Source organism: Notechis scutatus, chromosome 1 (assembly GCF_049901735.1).
Source record: "Notechis scutatus isolate UNSWTSFEM ecotype Mainland chromosome 1, rNotScu1.2, whole genome shotgun sequence".
NCBI lineage: Eukaryota > Metazoa > Chordata > Lepidosauria > Squamata > Elapidae > Notechis > Notechis scutatus.
Genome location: NC_142009.1, coordinates 274245369 through 274272796, shown reverse-complemented (window position 1 = coordinate 274272796; position 27428 = coordinate 274245369). Strand labels below are relative to the sequence as shown.

Below are 27428 nucleotides of genomic sequence, written 5' to 3'. Positions count from 1 at the left end.
CACATTTTTATATATTGCCCACAGTGGTATGTAGTATGTTCTAAAATGGTAGGATGATCAATTAATCATGTAATTGTGGTAGCTAATTCACATCTGTAAATTCTTTTTTAAAAAATTATTTATTTATTTATTATCTACAACAATTCCATTCATTCCAACTGTGTGTCGATTAGGTACATATTTCATGTGTTTACAGTTTATAATTAATATTCTTCTTATCAATATAACAATATAACAATAATCACATTTTCATATAAGTAATACCCAATATATCTGTTTTACAATCTTCTGTACAGTATTATCTGTACAGTATACATTTAATCCATTTTAATTTGTTTTATTTTCTGACCATTGGTAAAATAAATCCCATACCATGTAATATTCAAGATTCTTTTTTTTCCCTTTAATTTCCAGTGTTAATCTATTCATTTCTGCACATTTCTGCACATTTGAATTATTTTTTCCCTGTATCAGTATCTTCTGCAAATTCTCTATGGGTGGCTCACTGGTGTTTTTGTTTTTCGTTCTTTGATCTTTAATATAAAGCCATCACAAAGTGAAATGATGTAGAAAGCACCCATATATATATATATATTATATTATGGCACATAACTTGTACTATTTGCTGCTGGTTTTCTCTCTGTAGATCAACTGAAAGTGTGTGTGTGTGTGTGTGTGAATTTCCCTTGGCAGTTTCAGGGCAGGGACAAGCTGGCTATTGATCAGTCTTCTCCACATGATGCGCCAGCTGCAGGCTCTCACTAATCAGGTCCCCTGGCAAGAAGCCCACGCAGTAGGCAGGCAGCTCACCTCACCTCGTACTCTTTCTGCTGCTTGGCTGTCTCAGCCCACTGGGGTGAACTGAACTCTCAGAACTGAGTGAAGCCCAGCCCTCCAAAAGTCCCAGGAGTAGCTTTCCAGCAGAGAACTCTTCACCAGGAGCTATTTAGTCCTTCATCATTTTAATAAGATAACAATTAAAACAGTGCATACTGCTAGCTCTCTGCTTTCTAATGTAATCCCAATGGCAGAGAATATGTTCCTTCAGCACACAGAAGAATCCCCTCTCCCTGCATGGAAGAGAGGAGAAATCCTCCGTTCAAGGAAGAATAGATCTCAACTGCAACATCCATTCCACATGCCTTCTCCACTGACTTTTTGGGGTAACCAGCAGTAATGATTGCAAATGATGATCACATGATTGCAGGGCCTTTTGCAACATGTTGTAAATGCAAATAGGCTGCCAAGTTCCTGAAATGCAGTCATGTGAATTGGGCAGGACAGCACAATGGTTTACAATGCCCGGAAGTGTTTTACTGGCCATATAGCACTCATTCTGACGCTTTTGGGACTATGAATGGTTGTAAATCAAGGACTACCCATATGACTTATAGAATGAAGGACATTGCATTCTTGAGTTACTGTTTTGCGCCTAGTCCTAATTGATGGGCCTTGCAGCTTTAAAAGGGGGCAAAGTGACTCAGTGTTTAAAGACACTGAGCTTGTCAGCTGGAAAGCTGACAGCCCAGTTTGAGACCTGAATCCTATGCAATGGGTGAGCTCCCATTACTTACCCCCCTCCTGCCCGCCTAGCATATGAAAGCAGGCAAATGCAAATAGATTAATAGGTACTACTTTGGTGGGGAGGTAAACAGCATTCTGTGCACCGTTAGCATATAGCCATACTGGCCACATGACCATGGAAAATGTCTTCAGAAAACGCTGGCTCCCTTGACCATGAAACGGAGAAGAGCACCATGCCCTAAAGTTGGATATGACTGGACAGGAAAACCTGTTCCTTTATCTGTTGCAGCTTATAAAAAGTAAAGCATCAACTTGCCCACCCTTGCTTTAACGTATTGTAATTCTTTCACATCCATTTCCAAGCTGTACTATCATTTGCTTCAAACACTCTCTCTTCTTGGCATACTTCCAGAACATGTGACTGGCTTATGTACACCGGATTTTGTTCCTAAAATAAATGGGACTTTCTCCTTGTCTGCACTAAGCTGCCATTTGCAATAGATTTTCTGAAGCAATCTGGATCTTCTAAATTATATTTAGGAGGTCGGTTCCTAATCAATTGTTTCAGAGAATTAATAAGAAAGGATCAGTGGTGGGCTGCAACCGGTTTAACAACCAGTTCGGTTCACGCGTGCGTGCAGGGTTCAAAAAACGCCCATTTTAAGCTTAAAAACTTACCTTCTATGTCAGCGCTGGTGAGTAAAACAGCTGAGGTGTGGCAATCCGTTGTGCCGCGCGAATCAGCTGAGCTAAAAAAACAGGGAAATATAGGACAGGAAAGGGCAGGTGTGGGTGGATGGGGCCAACTGCTCACCGGAACTACCAGTTCACTAGAACCGGTCTGAACCAGTAGCAGCCCACCACTGGAAAGGATCCAAGGCAGAAATAAGACAGAGAAATGAATGTGCCACGCATTCCAAATTTGTGCAGGTCCCTTTCTTTCTAAAGCATGATTTCATTTTTAATCCTGGATTCCTTCATCTGTCCTCCTGGCAAACATTCCCACTTGGCTGCATTTGAGTGCTCCAAGGCTGCGCCGCTGAAGCTTTTCAGCTGTATGCACCAGTTCTTGCTATACGATGGCAGAAGCTGAAGGCAGCTGTAGATGACTAAATGCCAGACCGAAGCAATGAGAACACGCATGAAGCTCTCAGTTTGTGCTTCAAGGGTAGCTGTCTCTTTGCCAACCCCCGGAGGCCAGGTATAAAATTATCAGAATGTTGATAAAGAGATTTGAAGGCCAAAGACATGTGAATCCACAGAAAGCAATTTAAGAACTTGGATTTATAAAGTGGTGGAACACTAAAATCTGAGACTCTAAAGCACAGATTATACAGATAATGTGGATGTTTTCAATTCATACTTATTTTGTATACTTGATATTTTATACACTTCAGTGAAGATTAGGTGCAGTTGCAAATTATCATGCAAAACAGTATGCATAACACTAATAGTACAATTTCTCAGTGGTAATATAATGTACATAACCCATCAACCACGACTTTGAAAAAAGGAGACATTTAGAAATCAAGGTACATACATGGGATGGGACTAGGTATTTTATTTTATTTTATTTTTGCCTCTCTTAATTCTAGCAACACATATTTTAATTTAATTTTAATAAGCCTCATTTCACTAATTCTTTGTAGTCCTTTTGAGAATTCATATAGGATATGAAAGAGTGAACGTTGTTGCTATGTTGCAATTCCCACATGGTCCAAGGCGATGGGGAACAATGAAATGGGAACTTCCCAATTTCCAGCAGCTGCAACTTAGATAGGGAGAAGAGTAGCATAGACATGCTAATGTTATTTGAGGAGCCTGGCAGTACCCAAGCATATTGTTCTACCAATTTATGTGGACCCAAATGCTACATTTTCCCGCCAGAGTCAATGATTAGAAAGATGTGTGCTTCTTCTTCTGCAGAATCTACAAGCAGCTCTTCAACTCAATATCAGAAGTGACTTAATTTAGAAGCTGGTGTTAATTCGTTAATCTGCTCAAGGGCAGCTTTTCTCATGAATGTGTAATAATAATGATGACAAGGCAGAAAGCTCATTGTATGATTTGTGAAATTATTTTGAGTTTTAGTGTTTTGGGATAGCTATAAGCATAGTTTTTGCATTAATACCTTGGTTTCATTCTAGGCCCGAGGCTCCGGTGGTGGTAGGCGAAGGAATGATGTTTCTTCTATGGATGACCAAGATAAACCTTATGTTTGTGACAGTAAGTAATCTCCAGACTTTCACTCAGCTTTTTCAAACGTAATTTTTACCGATAATTTGATTACAGTAGTAAAAAACCAATACAAACTACACTTAGAGAAAAAGAAGTGAATAGAAAAAAGAATAAAAAGTGCAGAAAAAGAAAAAGAAAGAAGAAAAAGAAAATGAATATATAAAGAAGTGACCTCCAACCTTTATCACAACCAATAGAAGTAAATTCAGTAACTTTCTGCCTTCTCTTTATATACAGGCTTCCTCTTCTTCCTATATCCCAACTCTTGTCCATAAACAAATCTGTAAGGCCTCATTATTTCAATCCTGATTTCAGCAAAAGTCCATTAAGGGTTACCTAAAAAGTTTTATTTTAACCTTGGTCAAAAAAACCCCCAATCTTATATTCCTTGCTTCTAATAATCTTGATCCTTTGATTCCTTAAAATAACTTGATTTATTTTCATTGTTTCTTTGTATCTTCTCACAAAATTGTAATTGTAAAGTTTTAACAAGTCTCTTTTGTAAATCCAATGTAGGAAGAATCTTTAAGTCATTCTCTTGATTTATTATTTGTGTATCCCTTTTAATAATTAAGACATCAGCCATTTTCTATTGTATATCCAGTGTAGCTTCTTTTTCCATATTATTCTTGCAGCTTGTCATTTGTAAATCCACTTTCAGAACAGACACAATCTTTTTAGGTAAAATTTGTTCCTCTTTCACAACATTTTTAAACACAGTCTACCTATAAAATTAACTTCTGGATCCCATGGGAAGGATTCTTTATAATTAAACAATTATAAAAAATATAATTTCAAATTTATCTGGATCCTTATGTTTGTTTGTAACTTTCTAAAATCTAAATCTAAATCCCACTTTTGCCTTCCCTTGTTTTTTAGGTCCTTAAACTTGTATTTAAAACTTCTTAAGGGTTGAAGGAATGTCATCTAAAACTTGTCAAGCCAAAGATTCTGATTAACTGAAACAAGCTGAAAGTAACTAGAAAACAAAGTATGTAAATCTAATGTCCTTTCAAAGGCACAAACCAATGTTTGAGCTACATGGTTTGTCTCCCAGAGCCCTATACCCATTGAAGAATATTATCTTGTGGTCTAGAGCCCTTATGAGAGATATCAAGTCCCCCCTTTGTCCACAAAGGAATTATTAAAGAGCTGGTCTATTCCTTAGTTCTTCGTTTTGCCTCTGTTTTTCATGGAGCCATCTTCAGTCTATCGTTTCTTCCTTGGAAGTATACTTATTTTTCTACTATGATTTAGAATCTTATGATTTAGAATTTATATTCTTGTTGATGCAAGTGAAATTTTCATTTGCTTCATGTTCAATTTGGGTTCAAGCGCTATTCATTTACTTATTGATTCTTAAGTGAAGACACTTGCTTTTTTGTGCTAAAATTCATTCTGTTATTTTCAAATCATTTATCTAGCTTATCAAAATTCTTTGCAATTTTATTTCTGTCTTTAGGGTATTAGTTAACACACTAATTTTGTGTAATCTATAGATTTCATTAATATGCCCTCATCTTTTCATCTATGTCATTAATTTAAAAAATGTTTAAAAACACAAAGTCCAGGACAAAACATTGTCATTTCCCAGTACTTCCTTCCTATTTGATAAGAAACTATTGATGAGCACTTTTTAAGTGTATCTTTCAACCAGTTATGTATTCATTTAATGTCAATGCCATAACATTTGGCATAATAGTAGTTTGCTACACAGAATATGATGGGATACTTTGCCAAATGCTGAAATCTCAGCATTACATTTACAGCATTCTCATAATCTACTAAGGAAGTTCTACATCAAAAACTTGAAATGAATTTAGTCGGCAATATTTGTTCTTGACAATTCCATGTTAATTTTTGCCAATCACCATATTATTTTCAAGGTATTTACATATCAAATTCTAGAATTTATCCAGGTTTTAGTATTACATAGAGTTTACTGTAGTTCTCTTAAACTTTCTTTCTTTCTTTCTTTCTTTCTTTCTTTCTTTCTTTCTTTCTTTCTTTCTTTCTTTCTTTCTTTCTTTCTTTCTTTCTTTCTTTCTTTCTTTCTTTCTTTCCTTCCTTCCCCTCCTTCCCCCTCCTTCCCTCCCTCCTTCCTTCCTTCCTTCCTTCCTTCCTTCCTTTCTTCCTTTCTTTCTTTCCTTGTGAAGATATGGTCATTGCCCTCTACCAGCCATCTGGCACTTCCTCTTTTCTCCAAGATTTTTTAAACCTTATAACAGTTGAATAAAGGTCCAGCAAGGCCATCTGTTCCTGAGGATGTAGTTAATTTAACCCCGAGGAATTAAACTTATACCAAGTGAATAGTTGTTGCCTGGCCTTGTTCTTATCAGCCACTTCATTCTGCCTAGTAGAATTCAATCTTCTCTTGCTGGAGAAGTTTTGAGATAAAATTGAAGATGAATAGCTTGGACTTTTCTTTGTTAAAGGCATTTTTGTACTTTGTTTTCCCTCCATTTTGAAAATGTGCTGCATTCTTTTTAGTATCATTATTGGTTTTATATAACTTTCATTGCATGATGCATTACACAGGCCTCATTCATTTAGTGACTGCTCAAAATTACAACAGCACTGGAAAAAGTGACTTAATGATCAGTTCTTCTACTTACACTTACACAGCATCCCCATGGTCACATGATCAAAATTCAGGAGATTGACAACCAGCATGTAATTACATTGGTTGCAACATCCTGGCATCATTTGATTGCTGTTTACAACTTTCCCAACCAGATTCCGACAAGCAAAAGCAATGGGGGAAGCAGAATTCACTTAACAATTGTTTAACAATCACATATGAAGAACGGTTACAGGAACTGGGCATGGCTAGTCTAGTGAAAAGAAGGACCAGGGGAGACATGATAGCAGTCTTCCAAGAGAGGAAGGGGTCAAGCTATTTTCTAAAGCGCCTGTAGGCCAGACCAGGAATAATGGATGGAAACTGAACAAGGAGAAATTTAACCTGGAAATAAGGAGAAACTTTCTGACAGTGAGAACAATCAACGAATGGAACAGCTTGCCCTTGGAACTTGAGGGAGCGCCATCACTTGAGACTTTCAAGAAGAGATTGGACTCCCATCTGTCAGAAATGGTGTAGGGTCTCCTGCTTGGGCAGGGAGTTGGACTAGATGACCTACAAGGTCCCTTCCAACTCTGAATATCTATTATCCTGTTACTTAACTCTACCACCACCTTGCTTAGTAATGAAAATTTTGGTTCCAGTTGTGGGTTCTAAGTCTTATTAATATTGTTATTATTTTATTAACATACATTATGTAAAATTATTCTGTATTTTATGTTTGTCTGCACATTGTTCCAAGTGATTTTTGTATATTACTAAAAGTTCCACAAATCCTTAAATATAAGTGTCACTTAAATTACACATCCGAGCAATATCTGTGTACTCAGTTGAATAATTTCTGTTCACTTTGGATCCATTTTATGGAAGAGTATCTACAGAATGTAATTGCTCTTTATAAAAATTTCCTTAATGTTCTTTTTTTGGAAAAAATTCTGCTTATTTCTTGCTCTACTCTATTGATGTCCTGGAGAAAATCCATCTATAGTACATGGTTGCTAAAATTGACACTGACTAGATGGCCCATAATCAATAAGTGAATGAATCAATCACTATTTTGGGTTTTTCTCCATGGGTACAAAATGCACGTTAAGCATTCATCATCTACATATCAACAAGCACCCTGACTCCTTAGGCTGTGTTACTATTTTAATAGTATCTATTATACTAATCAAGAATTTATTTGGACTCCATTGTATGTATAAATAATATTTTTGTTATAGAAAATTCAGTTCAAAAACAATATAGAATTTCCAACATTCCCTTCAGTTTTAGGTGTTTTATCCCTAATAACTCACTTTAGAGAATTTTGTTCCATCAAGCTGGACAAGGTAAATATAGAGTGCAAGGTGAGAGGTGTTTCATGCAAATAGATAGCATAATTTCTTATTAAATATTCTATATTTTTTCTCACTAATTTTTAGATGAAAAGGCATTGACTATAATCTTAAAGTCTTCTCAGCAATGACCGTGTCATTCTTGCCTTTTGCCTTTTAATTAATGTTCTTGTTAATAACAGTGTTGAAATGCCTGTGTTGCATAAGAAACATTGTTGTTTTGTTCCTGATGACTAATACAAATTAGTGTGGGTTTTTTCTTCCAGTGTTTCAAGGCAGTTGCCCTGTACACCTAACTTCTGTTTCTTTTAGGCATTTTTCTTCCATGAACTCATTTCAATTTGAATGTGATAGCTATTACTCCTAAACAGCAGAAGTAATATTCTGAAGTTTACACATTAGCTTGCTTTCTGTCTTACAGAGATGGGATGCCTAAAATATGTTCACTTTAAATATTGGTTATTCATTTCACATTTGTCAGTGCAGAATGTAGCTATATCATATCATAATTATGTTCATGTGTTGATAAGCAATTAATATTTATGTATTATGCTGACTCTGTAAACCGCTTAGAGAGGCCGTAAAGCACTGTGAAGCAGTATATACAGGGGTAGGATTTCTACTGGTTTGGTCCACCTCTGTAGAACTGGTAGCTCTGAAGAGCAGCAGACATAGAATTGGTTCTGTGTCTGCTGCTGTTTTGGCTCACCCGCCCGCCCGGGCTCTTACCTGACCTTTATTTCCTGGTTTTTCAATCTCAGCTGCTTTGTGCGGCACAGCTGCGGTTGAAAAAGCAGAAAAAAGTGCTTTTTCAACCGCTGCGCACCTGTGCGCAGCGCTGCTCAGCTGTCCAGGCAGCAAGCTGATGACGATTCACACGCGTGCGCAAATCATAAATCACTGAACCGGTAGTTACACCGGTCGGATCCCACCCCATGGTATATAACTCTAAGTACTATTGCTATTATCCCAGACATTGCAACTGTGATTCCCAAACATTGCATTTGTGATTTTCCAGGTCTCTGAAATCATGCCACTGAGGTTTGGCAGCTAAATGGCTGGTTTTCTTCTAGAAACCTAACACTCACTTAGATTAAGTTTGTTAAGTATGGAGAATAACGGAGACCAGACATCTGACCAGTGACTTCAACTCTTTAATAAAGTAATAGAACATAACAGAGCAACGCTATGGGCAGCAGTAACCCTTTTATAGGGTTAGCTGCCTTATTAACCAATGACAATGTGCAACAAGTTCAAACTACTAACCAATAAGAAAAGTCCCAAAAGTGGCCAATCAGGGACTAGTTCTGGCCCAATCCCAAGTTGTTGTATAAGGACCAATCAAGTGTGCAGGTTTTCAACCCCTAATTTGCATTTAGGTTATTCACTTTTATTGATTCACAACAAAGTTTAATTGGGGGCATCTATAATCTGTGTTTGTCTTGAGAAAAACTTGTACAGAAATGCACACTAAAGATCACAAAGACATAAATACTATAAACAAATTCACAAATGTATCATGCAAATGAAAATCATGCTGTCATCAGGGACCAAATATGATCTGCGGTTGGGTAATGCATTTTAGTGCAGACTGCAGACAAGAGTGCAAAGTGCAGAGAAGTGCATTTTCGTTCAGATAGTGCAGAGAAGAACAACGAAGATGATTACGGGACTGGAGGCTAAAACATCTGCAGAATGGTTGCTGGAATTGGGTATGTTCTGTTTAATGAAAAGAAGGACTAGGGGTGATATTGATGGCAGTGTTACAATATCTAAGGGGCTGTCACAAAGAAGGGGGAATCAATCTATTCTCCAAAGCACTTGAAATAGGACAAAAAACAATGGATGGAAATTAGTCAAGGAGAGAACCAACCGAGAACTAAAGAGAAATAGCCTGACAGTTAGATCAATTAATCAGTGGAGTGCCTTACCTCCAGAAGTTATAGGAGGTTTTTAAGAAGAGGTTGGATAACCATTTGTCTGAAATGTTATAGCATTTCCTGCTTGAGCAAAGGGTTGGACTAGAAGACCTCCAAGGCCCCTTCTAACTCTGTTATTCTGTGAATCTGTTGTTTTTATTCTAACTTACTATATAACACAGATCAAATAGATTCAAACCAATCTACTATATTGAGCCAGCATGAGAGGACAGCTTTTGTTTAACTTAACATGAGATATGCAGATAACTAGCACATCAGTGAATTCAGCTTTGATCACTAGGGTTCAGAAGCTAGTTTCAACTCAACTAATTTAAAGCAAGTTCTCACCTAGTGTTTTATATTCAGATATGGAATAGACTTTTTTGTATTAGACAGCACATATAGTATTTAGATGTTGCATGTATATGTAGCATGTGCCTCAGATGCAGGATCTGATTCTCTAAATGTTAGTCATTTCTAGATGATAAGAGATAAGATGGGTGGGGTAGGAATCAGGGAACCACATATAGCAATAGTATTTAGACCAGAGGTGGGTATTCAGCAGGTTCTGACCAGTTCTGGAGAATTGGTAGTGGAGATTTTGAGTAGTTCGGAGAACCAGGAAATACCACCTCTGACTGGCCCCGCTCCCATCTATTCTCTGCCATCTGATTGGCTGGGTCTTCTTTAGTTGCCCTGCACAGGAAAATGGTGCTGGAAATCAGGTTAGTGGGTTGGGAAAGGAACGGGGATTTTGCAATAACCTTCCCCCAGGAGTGGGGAGGGAATGGAGATTTTACAGTATCCTTCCCCTGCCACGCCCACCAAGCCATGCCATGGCCACCAAGCCACACCCAAAGAACCGGTAGTAAAAAAAATTGAATCTCACCACTGATTTAGACTGATATACCTCTCCAAAGTGCTTTACAGCCCTCTCTGAGTTCACATTTTACCAACCATGGAAGGATGGATGAGTCAACCTCGAGCCAGTCAGGATCAAACTCCTGGCTATAGGCAGCATTAGCCTGCAGTACTGCATTCTAACCACTGCACCACCAGACTCACATGCACAATTGAAACACTGCCTTTTTTTTTTTTTTACACATGTGTCATACAGCTGCACTTGAACAATCATATTTGTAGGAGAGGGACTGGCAGAGGCAAGAGGCAGAGTTAAAAAAGGGGATCAGCCTAAAATCCCTACATAGCCACAGATGGACTAAGTCGACACCCCCAATTTGGTTGGCTCTCATCTAACTCCAAGCAGGTGCTGATCATTAGTTGAGAAGATCCCTGTGCATAGGATTTTTAGCAATAAATCAATTTAATAGGACTTTCATGTAACAATGGACTTCATCTAACAATGTTACTTTTAATGAATGGAATGCTTAAAGCAGCAGTACTTTTCTTTCAGAGCTGTTCAAAAGCCTGAAAAATATCAGGTGGCTTTAACGAATGTCATATATGTTCGGTACTCACACTTGTACGTGGTTCCAAGCAATTCTTCTGCATAATTTTTGAAGCATGCACAACTTCTTGGAGTATGACATTTCTTTAGGATGCAAAACTTTAAGTCAAGAAATAGAACTTCTGTTGACTGACATAGGCAGACAACTTGTGTAGAAGTATGCAAGAGGAGTCCAGTATTTCTGATGTAACGTTTGCTCAACCTGTTTTATTGTTCTCTGCACTTTCTGTGTTTGCAGTCTGTGGCAAGCGCTATAAGAATCGACCAGGACTGAGCTATCACTATGCTCACACTCACCTTGCTAGCGAGGAAGGGGATGATGCTCAGGAACAGGAGACATGTTCACCACCTGTCCACAGAAATGAAAATCATAAACGTGAGTAGGATATATGTGACTCTTATATTTTAGAATGTAAAGCTCCAGTCCCTATTATACCCTCCCACTGCTGCATCCATCTTTGCATTACAGTTATGGCTGTGCTTACTTTGCTACTCTGTGAATTGTTAGGACCAGGCTTTTTAATGGAACTAATCATCTGCAGCTTTTCCAGATGCTGAGCTCAGCTAATCCAAAATTTATTTATTTATTTATTTATTTATTTGATTTTCCAATTGTTTACAAGATAATAAGTATAAGTGTATACATAGTTGTGAATACATGAAATGGGTACATATAAGAAAAATAAAAGAATAAGAGAAACAATAGGACAGGGACGGTAGGCACGTTGGTGCGCTTATGCACGCCCCCTACAGACCTCTTAGGAAAGGGGTGAGGTCAATAGTAGACAGTCTAAGGTTAAAGTTTTTGGGGTTTGGGGAAGAAACTACAGAGTCGGGTAGAGTATTCCAGACATTGACCACTCTATTGCTGAAGTCATATTTCCTGCAATCAAGTTTGGTGTGGTTAACTTTGAGTTTGTATCTATTGTGTGCTCTTGTGTTGTTATGGTTGAAGCTGAAGTATTCATTGACAGGTAGGACATTGCAATGTATGATTTTATATACCATGTTTAAGTCAGACCGAAGACGGCGTAATTCAAGGTTTTCTAGTTCTAGAATTTCAAGTCTGGTGGCATAAGGTATTCTACTATTAGATACGTAATGTGGGTTCCAGACTGATGAACTGTATTCGAGTATTGGTCTAGCAAATGTTTTGCATGCTCTGGTTAGTAGTGTGATATTACCAGAGAAAAAGCTACGTAGGATTAGGTTAACAACTCTTAATGCCTTTTTGGCTATGTAGTTGCAGTGGGCTCTAGCACTTAGATCATTAGAGGTGAGTATTCCAAGGTCCTTTACAGAGCTTGGGTCATCAACAAGATCTTGACTATTCAGCTTGTATTTTATTTTCTGATTTTTTTTTGCCAATATGTAAGACAGAGCATTTATTTGTTGAGATTTGAAGTTGCCATTTGTTTGACCATTCTGATACATAGTCAAGATCTTTTTGTAGGGTAGCAGTATTGTCTGTGGTATTGAACAGCTTTACATCATCAGCGAAGAGAACGCAATTGCTCTTAATATGATCACAGAGGTCATTTATGTAGAGTATGAAGAGAGTTGGTCCTAGAACACTGCCTTGGGGGACACCACTATTGACAGGTACTGGATTTGATAGGACGCTCCCAATTTTGATCATTTGTTGTCTGTTTGGCAGGAATGCTTCTATCCAGTTATTCAGTTGTCCAGAGATACCATAGGATTTTATTTTTAGGAGTAGTTTGTCGTGTACCACTGAATCAAAGGCTTTACAGAAGTCTATGTAGATTGCGTCTATTGCTTTGCCCTGGTCGAGTTGTGTCGTCCATATGTTTTTGCAGTGTAAGAGTTGCAGATTACAGGATAGTTTTTTTCTGAAACCAAATTGTTTATTGGAGAGTAGGTTATTTGTCTCTAAGTGGAGGATGATGGATTGGTTAATAATTGATTCCATGACTTTACAGGTGACGCAGCATAAGGAGATTGGCCTGTAATTTTCAACTAGGCTTGGCTCTCCCTTTTTGAAGATGGGGATGACTGTGGCTTGTGACCATAGGTTAGGCAAGGAGCTGGTCCTGAAAGATTTTTCAAAGATTATGCTTAGAGGTTTGGCTATGGCAGTGGATAGCTTTTTTAAGAAGTAGGCACATATTCCATCAGGTCCAATAGATAGGGATGGTTTTAGATTGCGTAGTGCTTTTTCAACATTGTCTTCTGTGAAATCGATATGTATTAGATCATTGTTGTTATCTGTGGTACGGCTAGGAAATACTGGGCATGATCCATTGCTGTTTACAAATACTGAGCCGAAGAATGTGTTAAAGATGTTGGCTTTAATGGTGTCGTCGTTGCAGTCTTTACCATCTGGTCCTATCATGGGAGGGATGGACCTTGAGTCTTTTAGTTTGTTGTTTACAAAATTGTAAAAAGCACGGGTGGAATTGGTGCTTAGAAGGTTTTCCTCTTGTTTAATGTGATAATTGATGCATTCGGTCTTTATCTGGTGGCATAAATTTTTGTATCGGTTTTTGAAATTGGCAACGTGACCAGATTTGTTTTTCCGCCAGAGTGATCTCTTTTTGGATTGAAGTTTCCTTATTGTTATGGGTAATTTGCTTTTTTGTTTTGTTTTGGGAGTTGTTGTTGGTACATATAGTTTGATGACTCTTTTGACTTCAAGTAAAAATATGTTGTAATGGTCTTCAACAGTATTGCATCCAGTGAATAGAGATTGCCAATCAAGGGATGAGAGATCGTTGTCTATAAGATCATAGTTGCCTTTTTTTGAAGTTACAATTGGGGATTACATCATTGTGGTGATTTTTGTGTGGACGTATGTTGAGACAAAAGTCAATCATATTGTGGTCACTACTGGAAAAGGGTTCTTTAGTTTGTATTCCGTAAATTAAATTCAAACTATTGCAGAAGATGAGATCGAGGCAGTTGTTTAGTCTAGTGTTGTTGGTTACTAGTTGTTCCAGTCCCAGATTTGTAATAGCATTGTAGAAGGTTGTGTGTATGATTTCAGTTGTACAATCATTTAGGGTCCAGTCAATATGAGGTAGATTGAAATCACCAAGAAAGATAAGAGGGTATGGGCAGGATGCAGCCCATGTTAGTAATGTATTTAGCTTGTTTACATGTTCGATGTCATAATCAGGTGCTCTGTAACATAGTAAGAATCGAATTGTGATATTTAAGGATAGTTCACAGATGATGGTCTCAGGAAGAGCAAGCTCCTGGGTAACTTGGATATTTTTTAGATGTAAGGATTTTTTATAGAAGATAGCAACACCACCTCCTCGACGATTTTCACGATCTGATCGGTAAACATGATAGTCTCTTACTGTGGTAATGGAGTCGGGGAGAGATGCATTGAGCCATGTTTCACAGACAAATATAATGTCGAAGTTAGCCATATTTAGTAAGATGAGAAATTCAGGTATTTTATTCACGAGGCTTCTTGCATTGAGTAGTTTGCATTTAAGGCCGGCAGTAGTTGGAATTGAGGTAGTTGGGGGCGTGCGTGCCTAGTCTTGGGTGATGGTGGATCGGTTGAGGTAGGGTTGTGGTTGAGGGTAAAAGCTGAGTATTGGGTTGCGTGGCTTACTTTTGATACAGTCAGCATGGTAGTCAATGTACAGGTCCTTCTCTCCATTGTCTAGACGGTTTTTGAGTTCAATGCGGAGTACATGGGAGCGGGCACGTTGCTGTATGGTTAGGTCAGGGCGACAACGGAGGTTCTTATGGTTGGTGTTGGTTTTGGCGAGTGAGTTTATAGTATAAATGAATTTACGTTTGCTTGATTCATTTTTGCAAATGACTCTGCACAGGCGTGGGGCCACAGAGCCGTCACTGTTATTGAGCTCTCAGATCTCCCATTAGCTTAGCAGCGGGTCGCTTTCCATCACTGTTCCTCTGGGATGAACATGTGGAGAAGACACAAGACAAACAGTTTTCTAGTGGTTCATTTTGAGAACAACATATATGTTCCCTTTTCATTTCTTTTTCCTTCTTGTCACTGGACAAAATTCCCAAGCTTTGTAAAGTTCCCTATTAAGGGATCAAATAAGAGACAAAGATCTTGGTTAAAGAAAAAGATTTACTGTTGGCCTTAGGTCCAACAATATTTTTTTGCTCCCGAAGCATTTGAACATTATCAAAAATGTATTGAGGTTCTATTTGCCTCATTTTTTTTTATGACAGAAGGTTGGATGTTGGATTGAAAAGTGAACCCTTTATAAATTTTTATAAAACATTGCACCTTTCTAAGAGAGTAAATGGCTGTAGGAGCACGTTGCTTCTCTATAATGTATTTTATAATATGAATGTGTTATTGGAAGTAAAATAAAATTGGTGGTATGATGTAACTCTCTATTGATAAGAAGAAATGGGGAAATGTTGAGTTGCATACCTGTCAAAGCAACCTAAATAATAATGGTTTTTTATCAGATGAAAGTATAGCTTTAGACAGGCTTTTAGTCTTTTTTTAGAAGTATAATTCTAAATTAGTATAAACTGCTATTTTGTTATATTTGCTGGTATAATATAAGGTGCTTCTTTTATTTTTTTATTTTTAATAAGTAAATACAAAAACTATAAAAGAAGAGAGGAAATCTGGAAAAAAATAATGTATAACAATACATATCAATAACTTGAAGCCATGATTCATTATAGTCATCTATGGTTTTCTATATTAATCAATTCTGTAAACCACAGAATAGTTGGAGGCTTATATTTATCTTTCTAATGCTGAACTATTCAACTTTTTATTGTAAATCTATTTTCTTTGTCTGGAAATCAACTCCCATGTGATCGAGATAAAATGTAAACTTATGAAAATATTAAATCTCATTGAATTAAGAATTTTTTTTTAATAATCTGAAGCATATGTGATATTTCTTTTAAAATATAATAGATACAGTATAAAAACTGAATAATACAGTATAAAACTGAAAATATATGCAAGGAAAATCCCTAATTATTCTGTGAATCAATTAGCTAATTTATTAATGCCAATGCAATGGCTAACAATAATTTTCTATGAATTATTTTACATATTTCATAAAAATATATTGTCAATTTTCCTTGTTTTGAAAAAAAAATTCCACAATATAATTTCATACGTTTTTAGAACTATCATCCCACAAGATTACCAATAACAAAAAATAGAAGAAGCAGTGGGTAGCCATCTACATTCATTGTGTTTATTTATATTGTTTTATATGTTACTGCCAAGGGTCGGATTAAAATGGCTGTTATAAAAATATTTCTAATAAAATAATTACATCAATAAATAAACAGCCCCAAGTCATCAAGTATCTTAAGTCAATTACTCAATCTTCAGTTGTTCACCAACCATAACTCAGCATGGAGAAAGTTTCAAATTAAATCCACTTTCATGTTTCTGGCAAATGTGATGACACTGATAGGACCTCCCTTTCACCCAGAGCTGTTTTGGGGTGCAGAGGATGAAAAATTTGGAAAGCATGGGAATCAAATATTTTTAGTATTGGATAAACAGTCAAAATACATTTAAATGGATTGCCTGACATGATAAATTCTCTTAAAAAGTATATGCAGTGAATTAAATAAACAGATGTAGCAGCCCAAAAACATTCATTTTGCTACTATATCATCATGTCCTAAGTTTATTGTCCCTTCCCAGATCAGGTGAGTCAAAAAGTTCTAGCCCTTGAAATCCTTTTGTTCGGAATGGTTACAATTTTGCAAGAATTCTTATGGCTAATGGTAAATTGTTAGAGCTGGGCTGAGTCTGCAGAGTGATGGTTTAGAGGTCTCGGACTTTTCCCAGAAGTCTGTTTCATTCTGTATGTTCCCCTATCTGGTTGTCAGCCAGTGGTGTTTATAGGGTGAGTCAAAAGTTCCAGTTGTTGCAATGTAATTAAATCCCTTGCCCCTTGTATAGTAATGCTCCCGGTATGTGAATGGATTCACACATTATCCTCTTGGAATTGTAGAAAGGTGTAATCAGATTGTCCCAAAGGTGCTTCTCAAAAGGCAACTGGACTTCCTTGTTTTTCCCCCCCTTTCCTCAAAAATGTTTTGCTTCTCATCGAAGAAGGTTCTTCAGCTCTGTCATTTGTCTTTTGAAAAGCACCTTTGGGACAACCAGGACCTAGATAATTGAGAATCTCCATACATACGTGTAACACATTATTTGACTTTTTGACCAAATGAAATATTCTGTGCCAACCACAGTGGTTCCCAGATTGTTTCAAGTGAAAATTGGAGCTGATGACTGTGGCTAAGGTCAAGGAGCCAATCTTCTTTGGCCCTCTCTGGAGAAAGAGAGGAGGAGAGATTGTCTATGTTGTGCTCCATAGGGTCACTCCTCACAAGGAGACTGCAAGGCAGCAGTCTGTGGAAAATGGGGGAACCAGGAGATGAGGCAATTTCCCATTCTTGCTCCAACAGCTTTGAAAAATACTGAGTTCACACTTCAATTCTTCACATAACAAAATGAAACTATATGAGCTTTAAGACTTTAAAATAAACAATACAAACCTTTACCTATATAAAGTTTTTAATGAATTAAGAAAGCATTAGAATATTTGATTTTGCTTATTAAGAGTTTTGAAATTAATTTTAAAGAATAAATGCCTTTTCACAAGAAAGCAAAATTATTGTTGATATTGGAGACATAATAAGATAGGTAACTTATAGTGATTGTTAGGAATGTAAGTCACCTAACAGCTATTTGGGTTGGAAATATATAAACCAGGATAGACATTTTAATACTGTCTCTTTAAGAAAAAGCAAAATTTGTAATTGGGTGTGGTTTCTCAAACGGCCATAAGATAGAGCCAGAAACCTGGATTGTCTTAGTCTTAGTCTCAGAAGAAGTCTCAGTGAGTCTCTTTTTCCTTCTGTTGGAGAATATTGCCATTCCTTCTAATTGACTGCTATTCCTGGATTTGATATAAGTCTGATACTGAACTGTTTTTGACACTGGACTTTGTTATTGGATTATCCCTGGATTGAAAACTGACTGATTTTACCTGTGAATGACTTTGGACTGTGTTTGAACTTTGCTTAAATGTTTCTGGAAGTAAAAACCTACATTTACTGTACAGTGTATCTGTGTGCTGTGTGTATATTATTCAAACACTACTCTCACTATGTCTCCCTGTATGCGCTCATTCTCCTAACAGGGAATTACCTCAACAGTGATATTCAGAGATACTTTTGAGGAATTGCACAAAGACTTTGTATCAACAATGTTCACTGTGTTATGTGTTCTTATGACAAGCCATTTCTGGAAGAAACTGTTACCGAAAAAGATGATTGTAGACAACAGCACAAACTAGATTTTAGTGGATATACAAAATAATAATAATAAAAAACCAGATGAGGTTTTAAAGTTAAGAAAGAAAGAAAAAATATCAACTCCAGAGACCTGGACTAAGAGAAAAAAATCATTGCCCATTGGGATTGCCTATAGATAAGAGTTGATGATAAGGGGTGAATAATTTTATATCTGTTAATAAGCAGAAGGCTAATAAAGAGGAGGTGAAGAGGCAATCAAACTATTTCTACTTGTGAAGAGGTTGAGAAGTTGTTCTTTTATTTTGTCTTTTCTCTATTTTTTTAAATCAAATCAGGAAATGAGCTTTTTGAAAAGATGTATTTTGTTAGCCATAAATTGTCCTGGTTCTGTCAAGGTGTCTACTTTGAAATCCCTCACTATATGTATCTGCAGTACTTTATTTCTATCTCTCTATTCATCTCTCCATCCATTTACCAACAGCCTACATATAATTTTTAAAATCTGAAAGGGAAGAGAAGAGTATTGCAAACACTTCATGGGCTTGTGGAATATTACATATCATAACTTTATTCTAACTACTGGAAATAATATTCAGCTCCCTCTTTGAATTCTGAGATTTCAGTGGCTATTCTTCAAACATTTTCAAGAAGGTCATTTGCCATCCTAAGAGTCAGAAATTGCTTTTTAAATGAACTTGCTTAAATGAAGTTGTCTGCCCCCACTTGTCTGTGATTCCATGGAAGTTGGATCATACACCTGATTTGAGGTTATTAAAAAATTTGCCTATTACAGAGACAATTACAGCAAAAAAAAATGGAAATGGCACGGTTTCTCTGTATGTTCTTTAAACAGTCACAGGGACTAGCTATTTAGAATTAAACTTTAAATATAAGCTTGGTGCTCCCCATTTCTAACTTTAGGTATTTTTTCAGGCTAATGGAACGGCTAAACTAACAGCCCTTCCCTGCTCAGTTTATTAAACTGTCATATAAAACAAGGCTGAAAATAGAAACATTGGAAGAGATCACCTGTTATTCTATGATAAGGATTCTTAGAGCATTTAGTACTTAAACAAGAAAGCTCAAGTGGTTTCCAGGGCTGGGATACGACAGGGTTAACTACTGGTTCGGGATTTACGAGGCTCGGTGATTTATGATGTGCTTCCCTGCACGCTGCAGGCCGCACACCTGTAAATCGTCATCAGCACGCTGTGTGCAGAGAAGCAGCCTTTGAAATAGCCCTCTTTTCCTGCTTTTTTAACTGCAGCTGTGCCTCGTTCGGCAGCTGAAGTTGAAAAATCATGAAATAAAGATCAGGCCAGAGCCCAGGTGGGTGGGTGGGCAAAAACATCAGTAGACATAGAACTGGTTCTATGTCTGCTGCTCTTCAGAGCTACCGGTTCTACAGAGGTGGACAGAACTGGTAGGTTTCTGCATAATTTTGTATATTTTATTTTAGATGTTTTAAAGTTTCTTCTGAACAGAATACTCAAAGAGGTTTACATAAATGTATAGCATTCCATGATTAACCCAATGGAGTAGAAAGGAAACAAACACATATGCTCAAAGATAAACAATGGTTTTCCTTTGTTTCCAAAGGAAACAAAAATTTCTAACAAAATATAGACTAAAACTTCTTAAAACATAGTGGCCTCCAACCAATGGTGACAGATAAATAAAGAGGGCCTAAATGTAGGAAACAATCCTTGTATTGGGTACTGCAACAAGAAGTGCTCCATTCTCATAGATGTGAAAGATGCCTGTATCTGTTTTGAGACTATTATTGATGTCTTGGGGTGGGGTAGGTTTCAAACCCAGTCAATTCAATTTCATTGGTCAGATGTAAAATATGCTGTGGTACATGTAATCTTGCAGTACATGTAATTGTTAATATTGCTGTTCCATAATTAGTTGATTTCCTTGTACACAGAATAAAGCAAGGAAAGAGTGCCAGTTTCTCGTGTCTTGCTAGTGTGGGTGGCTCTTGAATTTAGATTTGACAGAGCTGCATTGTTACACGGGCTATTTCCTCACTTGTGATTTATTTATAGCATCATCTAGTATCACCCAGCCACTGTTGAGGCAATATAGAATGTGTCCTCATTACTATTATCTTGCCCAAGGTTGGTAAAATGAGGACCCAGATTGTTGGGGGCAAGATGCTGACTCTGTAAACTGCTTAGAGAGGGCTGTAAAGCACTGTAAAGTGATATATAAGTCTAAGTGCTATTGTTAGTGCTATTACTATTCGCATAAGTCTTTATTTCTGGTGACATATATCAACAACACAGCATTTTATAAAAATTCCTTTTAAAATTAGAACATAATGTAAATTTCAACTGTTTTAAAAGGGGTATTCATTTCTCCAATAGAAATCTCTTTCAAAACAACTATATCTTATTAATTTCCAATCTTGTATAAAAATGCTATTGCAGAACTTGATTCCTTGTCATCTTCTTCCTAACAAAATACACCAGAATATTCCTTGGCTTATTTCTTGTTCTATCAATCTAGAATTTGTTTTTTAAAACTTTATCAGTTTCTGTCTTCATATTTTCCTCTTTCCAATCAAGAAAAATTGCCAAGACTTTAATATTTTTTGGCTAATATTTTGATCATAAGCTTCCAATAAATTATATAATTCCTCCCCAGGTCTTTATCAAGCACTTCTGTCTTATTCTCCAAAATTCTCACTTTATCATTGATTTGTTTTACCTCTCCATATATTTGGTTTATAGAACTATCCAATTTTTAATGATTTTTTTCAAGTCCCTTTTTATCTTTGCAAGTTGTTCTTTTTCATAAGTTTCTATCTTAGAGCCCTTTCTTCAAATAATTTCTGAAGCAAATCTGGTAGCTGTTTTCTCTCAAGGCTATTCTAGAAATCTCCTCCTGCCCTCTGTTGCAATTTTTCTAGTAGTTGCTGTTACGAACTAAGCTAACGCGTTCATTAACAACCCTAATAGTTTTACTTCAACAGCAGGCTCGTAATCCTGCACTTCTGATTGGCCCGCGAATAGCGAGTCGTGATTAGTCGTTTCTGGCTGATCTGATTGGCTGACAGCGGGTCGCCTCTGATTGGACGCTTCTTAGAGCGGTAAACTCAAATCATTGGTTGTTTTGACAGCAGCCAGCTCTATAAAAGAGCTGCTGCTGCCCAAGTATTTTGCTCTGTTCTGAAGTCACTAATAAAGAGTTGAAGTCACAGTTCAATGCCTCGTCTCCGTTCCTTGCGCCCATGCTCAGGACATAACAGTTGCCATTGTATATTAAAACCAAAACTGAAAATATCTCAAACAAGCAAGAGGAAAAGGAAGGCTTCCCTCTCCTCATAACTTCAACCCACATCACAATTGCACCAAAATATCACTGTCTAGTTTAGTATCTTATCTTTTGTTTGTGTAGAGTCCCCCAGTTAAATGCATATGTTAATGATAAATAAAAAGCATTCACACAAAGATCTGGTTTCTTTAAGCAGCTAAATTCAAGTTTATGCCAAAGCACAATCCTCAAAAATAAAAATAATAAAAAACAGGAAAATAACTGTTCCTTTTATCCATTTTAAAACTCCCTTAAATCTCTTTGTTAAGCTTTTTGCAAAATTTTCTTAAGTCTTAAAATCCTTAGAATCTTTTTTTATTTTGTAATCTTGAAAAAAAAAGGTTTAAAATAAAATAATCTAATCTATGCAGCAAAGGAAATCTGTAGATTATTATTTCCAAAAGTGGTTAAGAAATTAGGCTAGTAAGGGTTGATGTTTGGGTAAGCTACACTGCAATTGTAAGCATGCATGGAATTCTGAGACTCCCTGCAGTTCAATTCCTGAGCTGATGCAAAAACTTTCATTTCTGTAGTTTACCCATGAGGATCCACTTTTCAGAGTGCACAAGAGTTCTCTCATGATCTCCCTTGGATGAAGGGAGCACCCATCTTCCAGTTGGCATTCTTAGTCGTTGTGTCTCTTAGTTTCTTTGGAGACATCAGACTGTCATAATTCCTTCCTGGAAACCCCATCGTCAGCATCTCCATTTTATGCTGTATACCAGTGATCCCCAACCTTTTTTACGCCGCGGCCCGGTACCGGCATCAGCTGGGCGCCGCGACCGGTACACGGCATCAGCTGCGCCGCCATCTTTTGATGAAAAAGTGCTTCCGGTGACCTCACCGGAAGCACTTTTTCATCAAAAAGATGGCGGCGCTAGCATTCGATGAGCTTTTCCAGGTAGAAATGGCTTTCTACCGGAAAAGCTCACCGGAGCACTTTTTCATCAAAAAGATGGCGGCGCCCAGCAAGCCAGCGGCCCGGTAGGACTTGTTCCACGGACCGGTCCCGGTCCGCGGACCGGTGGTTGGGGACCCCTGCTGTATACAATCCATTAGAACTGACAAATCTGACCCTGCCCTTACAGAGAGAAAGAGAGAGAGAGAGAGAATGGCTTTTGATCTTACTTCCTAGACATTCTGATGCATGGCGTTTCCTAATAATGGCAACTATCATTAAATATAATAGTCTCTTTATTGGCACATGTTTGTGAACAGAAGTAATGCAATCCTCTTGCCCAAATTCCTTCTAGAAGATAGAAGGTGAGATGTTATAGACTCTGACCATTACCTGTGCACATCCTTTTCAAATTCCAAACAATTGTATAAACATAGAGCACTCTTGTAGTTTTAATGAATGTACTTAGTTGCATAGTAAAGCCTTGCCATAATCTCCGTTTCCATATACAAATATTGATACTTCATCTGCAAAGACCCATCCTTCTAAAGGTGCAAAGTTTAACACAAATATTGATTTACAACCAATATCAGAAATTAGATATTTTAATGACTGATTCCTATTGTCTACATTGTATACGAAAACCGTTTTTTTCAGGATAGTTGTAAAATTACAGTCCATATGCATATTTTAATTACACAGATAGTCCAGATCACATGGCTACTTTCAATATTGGCATTAATGTCTTTCATAAGGATACTTGAGAACATAAGCAACCCTACCTCCCCAAATTGTTCAATGGACAATATTCTGTTATTGTAATCTTACAATAAAGGTAGTATTAGTACTCATGGTTTTGGTTTCTTGTCTAGTCTATCTCAAAGGACTGGTATCAATCTTGCAAGCCTGAAAGATTTCTGCCCTCCCTTGCCTTTAAGAGAACTAGGAAAAGTCCCTTCTAAGACAACCTTCCCCACACCTCCCATTCCTTCTATGGGCTAATATATCTTTTGTCTGATTATTGTCTTTTGTCTCCCAAGGTTATTTTCACAGCCTTTACAAAAGGCCTTACTGGTTATTCTACCAAATATAGCCAATATGTCTATAGCATATTTCTTGACTGTTAGTTCCTTTATTGCTTATAGTCAATCCTAAAGGGCAGAAGCTACTCATTACTTCAATAATTTCAAGCTAGCAACTGTATCTATTATCATTAGTTTAGTCTTCTTAATATTCATTATGCTCCCTGACTTTCATTATTGGAATTTCCAAGTCATTTGAATTTTCGACTATCATAATCCTTACCATATTATTGAGTCATAGTAGAAGAATGCACTCTTCTGAAATCTTCTTTTCAAATATCTTCTGCCTCTTTCCCGCCAATGATTCAAAATGTATTTTAAACACAGGCTTGAGATAACAGAGTTTTGATATGGTAGAGTAGATACTTATATTTTGTCTACAGACCACTGGAATTGTAGAGCTGCCCTATTTTTGAACCCACTTCAACTCTTCTCTTTTCCTGATTTGTTGCACTGTTTGGCTCTCTTCTTTTTCTTTCTTTCTTTCCTCACAAATTTTTCTGTTCTTATCAGGAACAACTAGCCTCCTCCCCCTCTTCCTCCACCAGCCTTGTCACTTGAGCTGACATCATGGGCTGAGAGATAATGACTGACCAAAGTTACCCGCCTAGCTTCCATGCTTTAAAATGGCATTAGAACTCACAATCTCCTGATTTCTAGCCTGTTATCTTAGCTACTAGATTAAATTGGCTCTTAATGACATATGAAAACATCATCTCATACCATTTTAATATTTTTTACCAAATGTTCCTGATACTATCAGAATAGGATCAGATTTTGTACTAGAATCTGTAGAACAATTTTGAGATTTAGATTGTTATGTTAATTTAGTCTAGTATCATCAGATGAACAGCAATCTTTCTCAATTTAGTACTGTCCAAACAAGTTAAACTGCTACTCCAATTATCCACAGCTAGTATACTAGCTAGAAGATGATAAGTGCTCAAGGTAGTAGCAAACAGGCCTAAGATCAATACTTGAGTGGCATGGGGCTGGCCAGAGCTTAATAAGACTGAGATTGTACTTTACAGCCTCCTGCACCATTTCCTTCTTTGTTTTCTTTGGTATTACCAGTATATAGATGAGTGGCAGGCAAAACATGCATTTCATTGCAGGAGCTCATTTATTATTTTAGTTTTTAAAATTGTATCTTTATAAATTGTACTTAGCATTCTTAAATAATTATCCAGCACAGAGCTGACAAGCATCCCTGCCTTTAAATAATATTCCAAAGGAAGGCAGGGCCAGGTCAAAAACTACATTTAATTACATTTAAATTTAATCCATATTAGCACAAATTAAATAAATATGGTTTACAAATTCTTAGTAAATTCTCTCTTCAGTCGTATTTAAAATGCAGGCTATAGGTCAGGTTCTGAAAATTATACCCAATGCTTTTACTAGGGTTGAGCCCTGCTGATCTATTGGCAGCAGTAATAAAACATGTTCTAAAATTCACTGCAAACAGAACAGCATAGGGCTGTATAAAGTTTTAGACCTGATTCCAGAAAGATACTTGGGGGAATGCTCAAGAGGTTGCAAATTAAATTATCCATTTGTTGATTATTCTTGTAAAATGTCATAGGTCCATAGTCAATTAAGTAGTATATAAGTGAGATGAGTAGCTAAACAAATACCAGTAAAAAAAAATTTAACACCTGTCTAACCAGCTTCATCTTTTCTCAATGTTGTGTAGTGATGACACAACTGCTTCAAAGAGTTACAAACAAGTGCTACATTTGCACTGCCCTGTGGTTTAAAGCCCTTGTTCAGAAACAAATGCAAATCACGGAATAACTTTTGAACAAAATGGTGAGTTGATCTGGAATATATATATATATAGCATTAGTGGGGCAGAGAAAGGCTTTCCCCTGTAGTGACAGACACCTGGCTTTAAGAGCAATGATAAGGCATCTTGGCTGAGATGGTAGTGATATTAGCATTTTCCTATCACATACAAAGTCAGGCTATCAAAAAGGCTAAGAAAGAGTAGAGAAATGCAACAGTGAAAGCAGAGGATAGTACACAAATCCTTTTGAATAAAAAGGAAATGTCTGAACTTTTTTTTTTTTAAACGTAAGCTCCATCTGGCTTGTCCTTTAGCACTCTGGGAGATTTATGCTGCCTGCTGTATTTTCCTTCCGTCCCCACCTCTGTCCTGGGCAAAACAATGTGCAGTCTGTGCAGTGAGCCAGTCCCTTTGAATCCTACCGCAATGACTTTCTTCATTTCTCATTAAATGGCTGGGAGAAAGCCAGCCGGAAGTGGACTCATCTCCAACAGGGATTCAATCGCTTCTTCTTCTATGCACATGGCGCTTCCAGGAACGTGCCTACTTTCAGCTGCCAGTGTTGTTCTCCTCTTCCTGTTTATTTGATGTGGGGATGGTGGTAGTTTTAATTTCTCAAACCCATCTATGCCTTTTGAAAAGAGAGAGTGGGGAGGGGGGGAGGAGGGGGAAAAGGTCACAAATCAGTTCTTTACACTTGAGAAATGGAGTAATAACAGGTGGCAAGATCAGAGGCAGCCAGAGCCTGGAATTTTGGTTGTCATGGAAACATGTCAGCCTGTGGAGAGATGAGCTCTGTCAGCAGTAGGGGGGGAAAAAGCACACGAGGGGAAACTCAATGCCATTTACCCTGTAGGTTCAGATTGTATGTCAGCTGTCCCTCCAAGGGATGAAGGCTGGAAAGATATGAAAATGGGGAAGCCAAATCCTGCCCACAGATTGGAACCGTTCAAAACCGGGTTCCTGCACACCTTAGCCATCAAACAAAAGCTTTTTGTTTTTTTCTTTTTGCAAAGAAAACACCCCAACCCTATTTCCCATTGTGTCGTGTGCCGTTTGGTCTTCGTGCCAACAGAAAAGGCTCTGCTGGCAGGTAGACAAGTTGCACTAGAAGCAGATAACAAATTTCACATTGCAGATTTATTATAGAGGGTAAAAACTGCTTCCCTGTCTTTATTTGCAAGTTCTAGTGGATACTGTAGTTTCTTCATGTCATTGGTAGCAGTTTTTCTGGTTTTCTTGTGAAATGCTACCCAGAGTATTAAATTCAAAGAGTGTTATAATGCTCCGTGCTAGAGGACTCCGTGTGTGTGTGTGTGTGTGTGTGTGTGTGTGTGTGTGTGTGTGTGTTTTTCTATAGCCCTACTCCACCCCAAAACCCACCCTTAAGGAAATGTACTTTAAAGTCCTGGATAAAGGTAGAGGACATCTTCAGGAATAAGCACAGCCCAGAGACAGTTTAGCATTTATTGTCCGGCATGGGAATAGGCCCAATTGGCAAAAGACAGTTCAGGGCAGTATTAGTTTGAAACATGCGGAAGAGGCCTTCATCTTGCAATAGACAGAAAATGGCTAAAATGATGATGGACGACAATGATGAGGTTTGTGATGGAAATAGAAAGGAAAGGAAGAAGGCAAACCAGAAACGAAACTCTTGCCTTTCTCTCTGAACATTTCTAGAAGGCCTCATTTTAAAAAGTGAGGATGGTGATCCAAAGCTTCTTTTTAAATTAAAAGAATAAAACAAACTGCCACAGTTGATTTTTGAGTAGCAATTCATAGGAGCTATATAGATCAGTTTGTTCCTTATCTTTGAAAATATATGTGAAATTACTGATGGGATACTGTTTACCAGAGCCAATAATCTTTGGCCCCATAGCAGCTATATCCAACACAGCTGAGGGTCAGAAAATTTGTGATAGTGGCCAAGGATGAGGATGGAGCTGCTATGGCTTCCATCTCTCTCCCAGATGTTCTCATGAAGATAAAGGGCCATAGTGGT

The 27428-nt window shown here is 37.4% G+C and overlaps 1 protein-coding gene across 7 annotated transcripts in view; it reads left to right on the top strand.

The window, feature by feature from the left end:
* The window catches only part of DPF3 (double PHD fingers 3), a 232847-nt gene that overhangs the window by 171774 nt on the left and 33645 nt on the right, over nucleotides 1–27428 (top strand). For all 7 annotated transcript variants that reach the window (XR_003371153.2, XR_015746728.1, XR_015746727.1 and 4 more), the window contains exons 6-7: nucleotides 3672–3750; nucleotides 11306–11443. Coding sequence is in view for 2 of the 7 variants with exons in the window: in XM_026671098.2 (XP_026526883.1) it covers nucleotides 3672–3750; nucleotides 11306–11443 (217 nt within the window). In the remaining 5 variants the exon portion in view is untranslated. The remainder of the gene's footprint in view (nucleotides 1–3671; nucleotides 3751–11305; nucleotides 11444–27428) is intronic.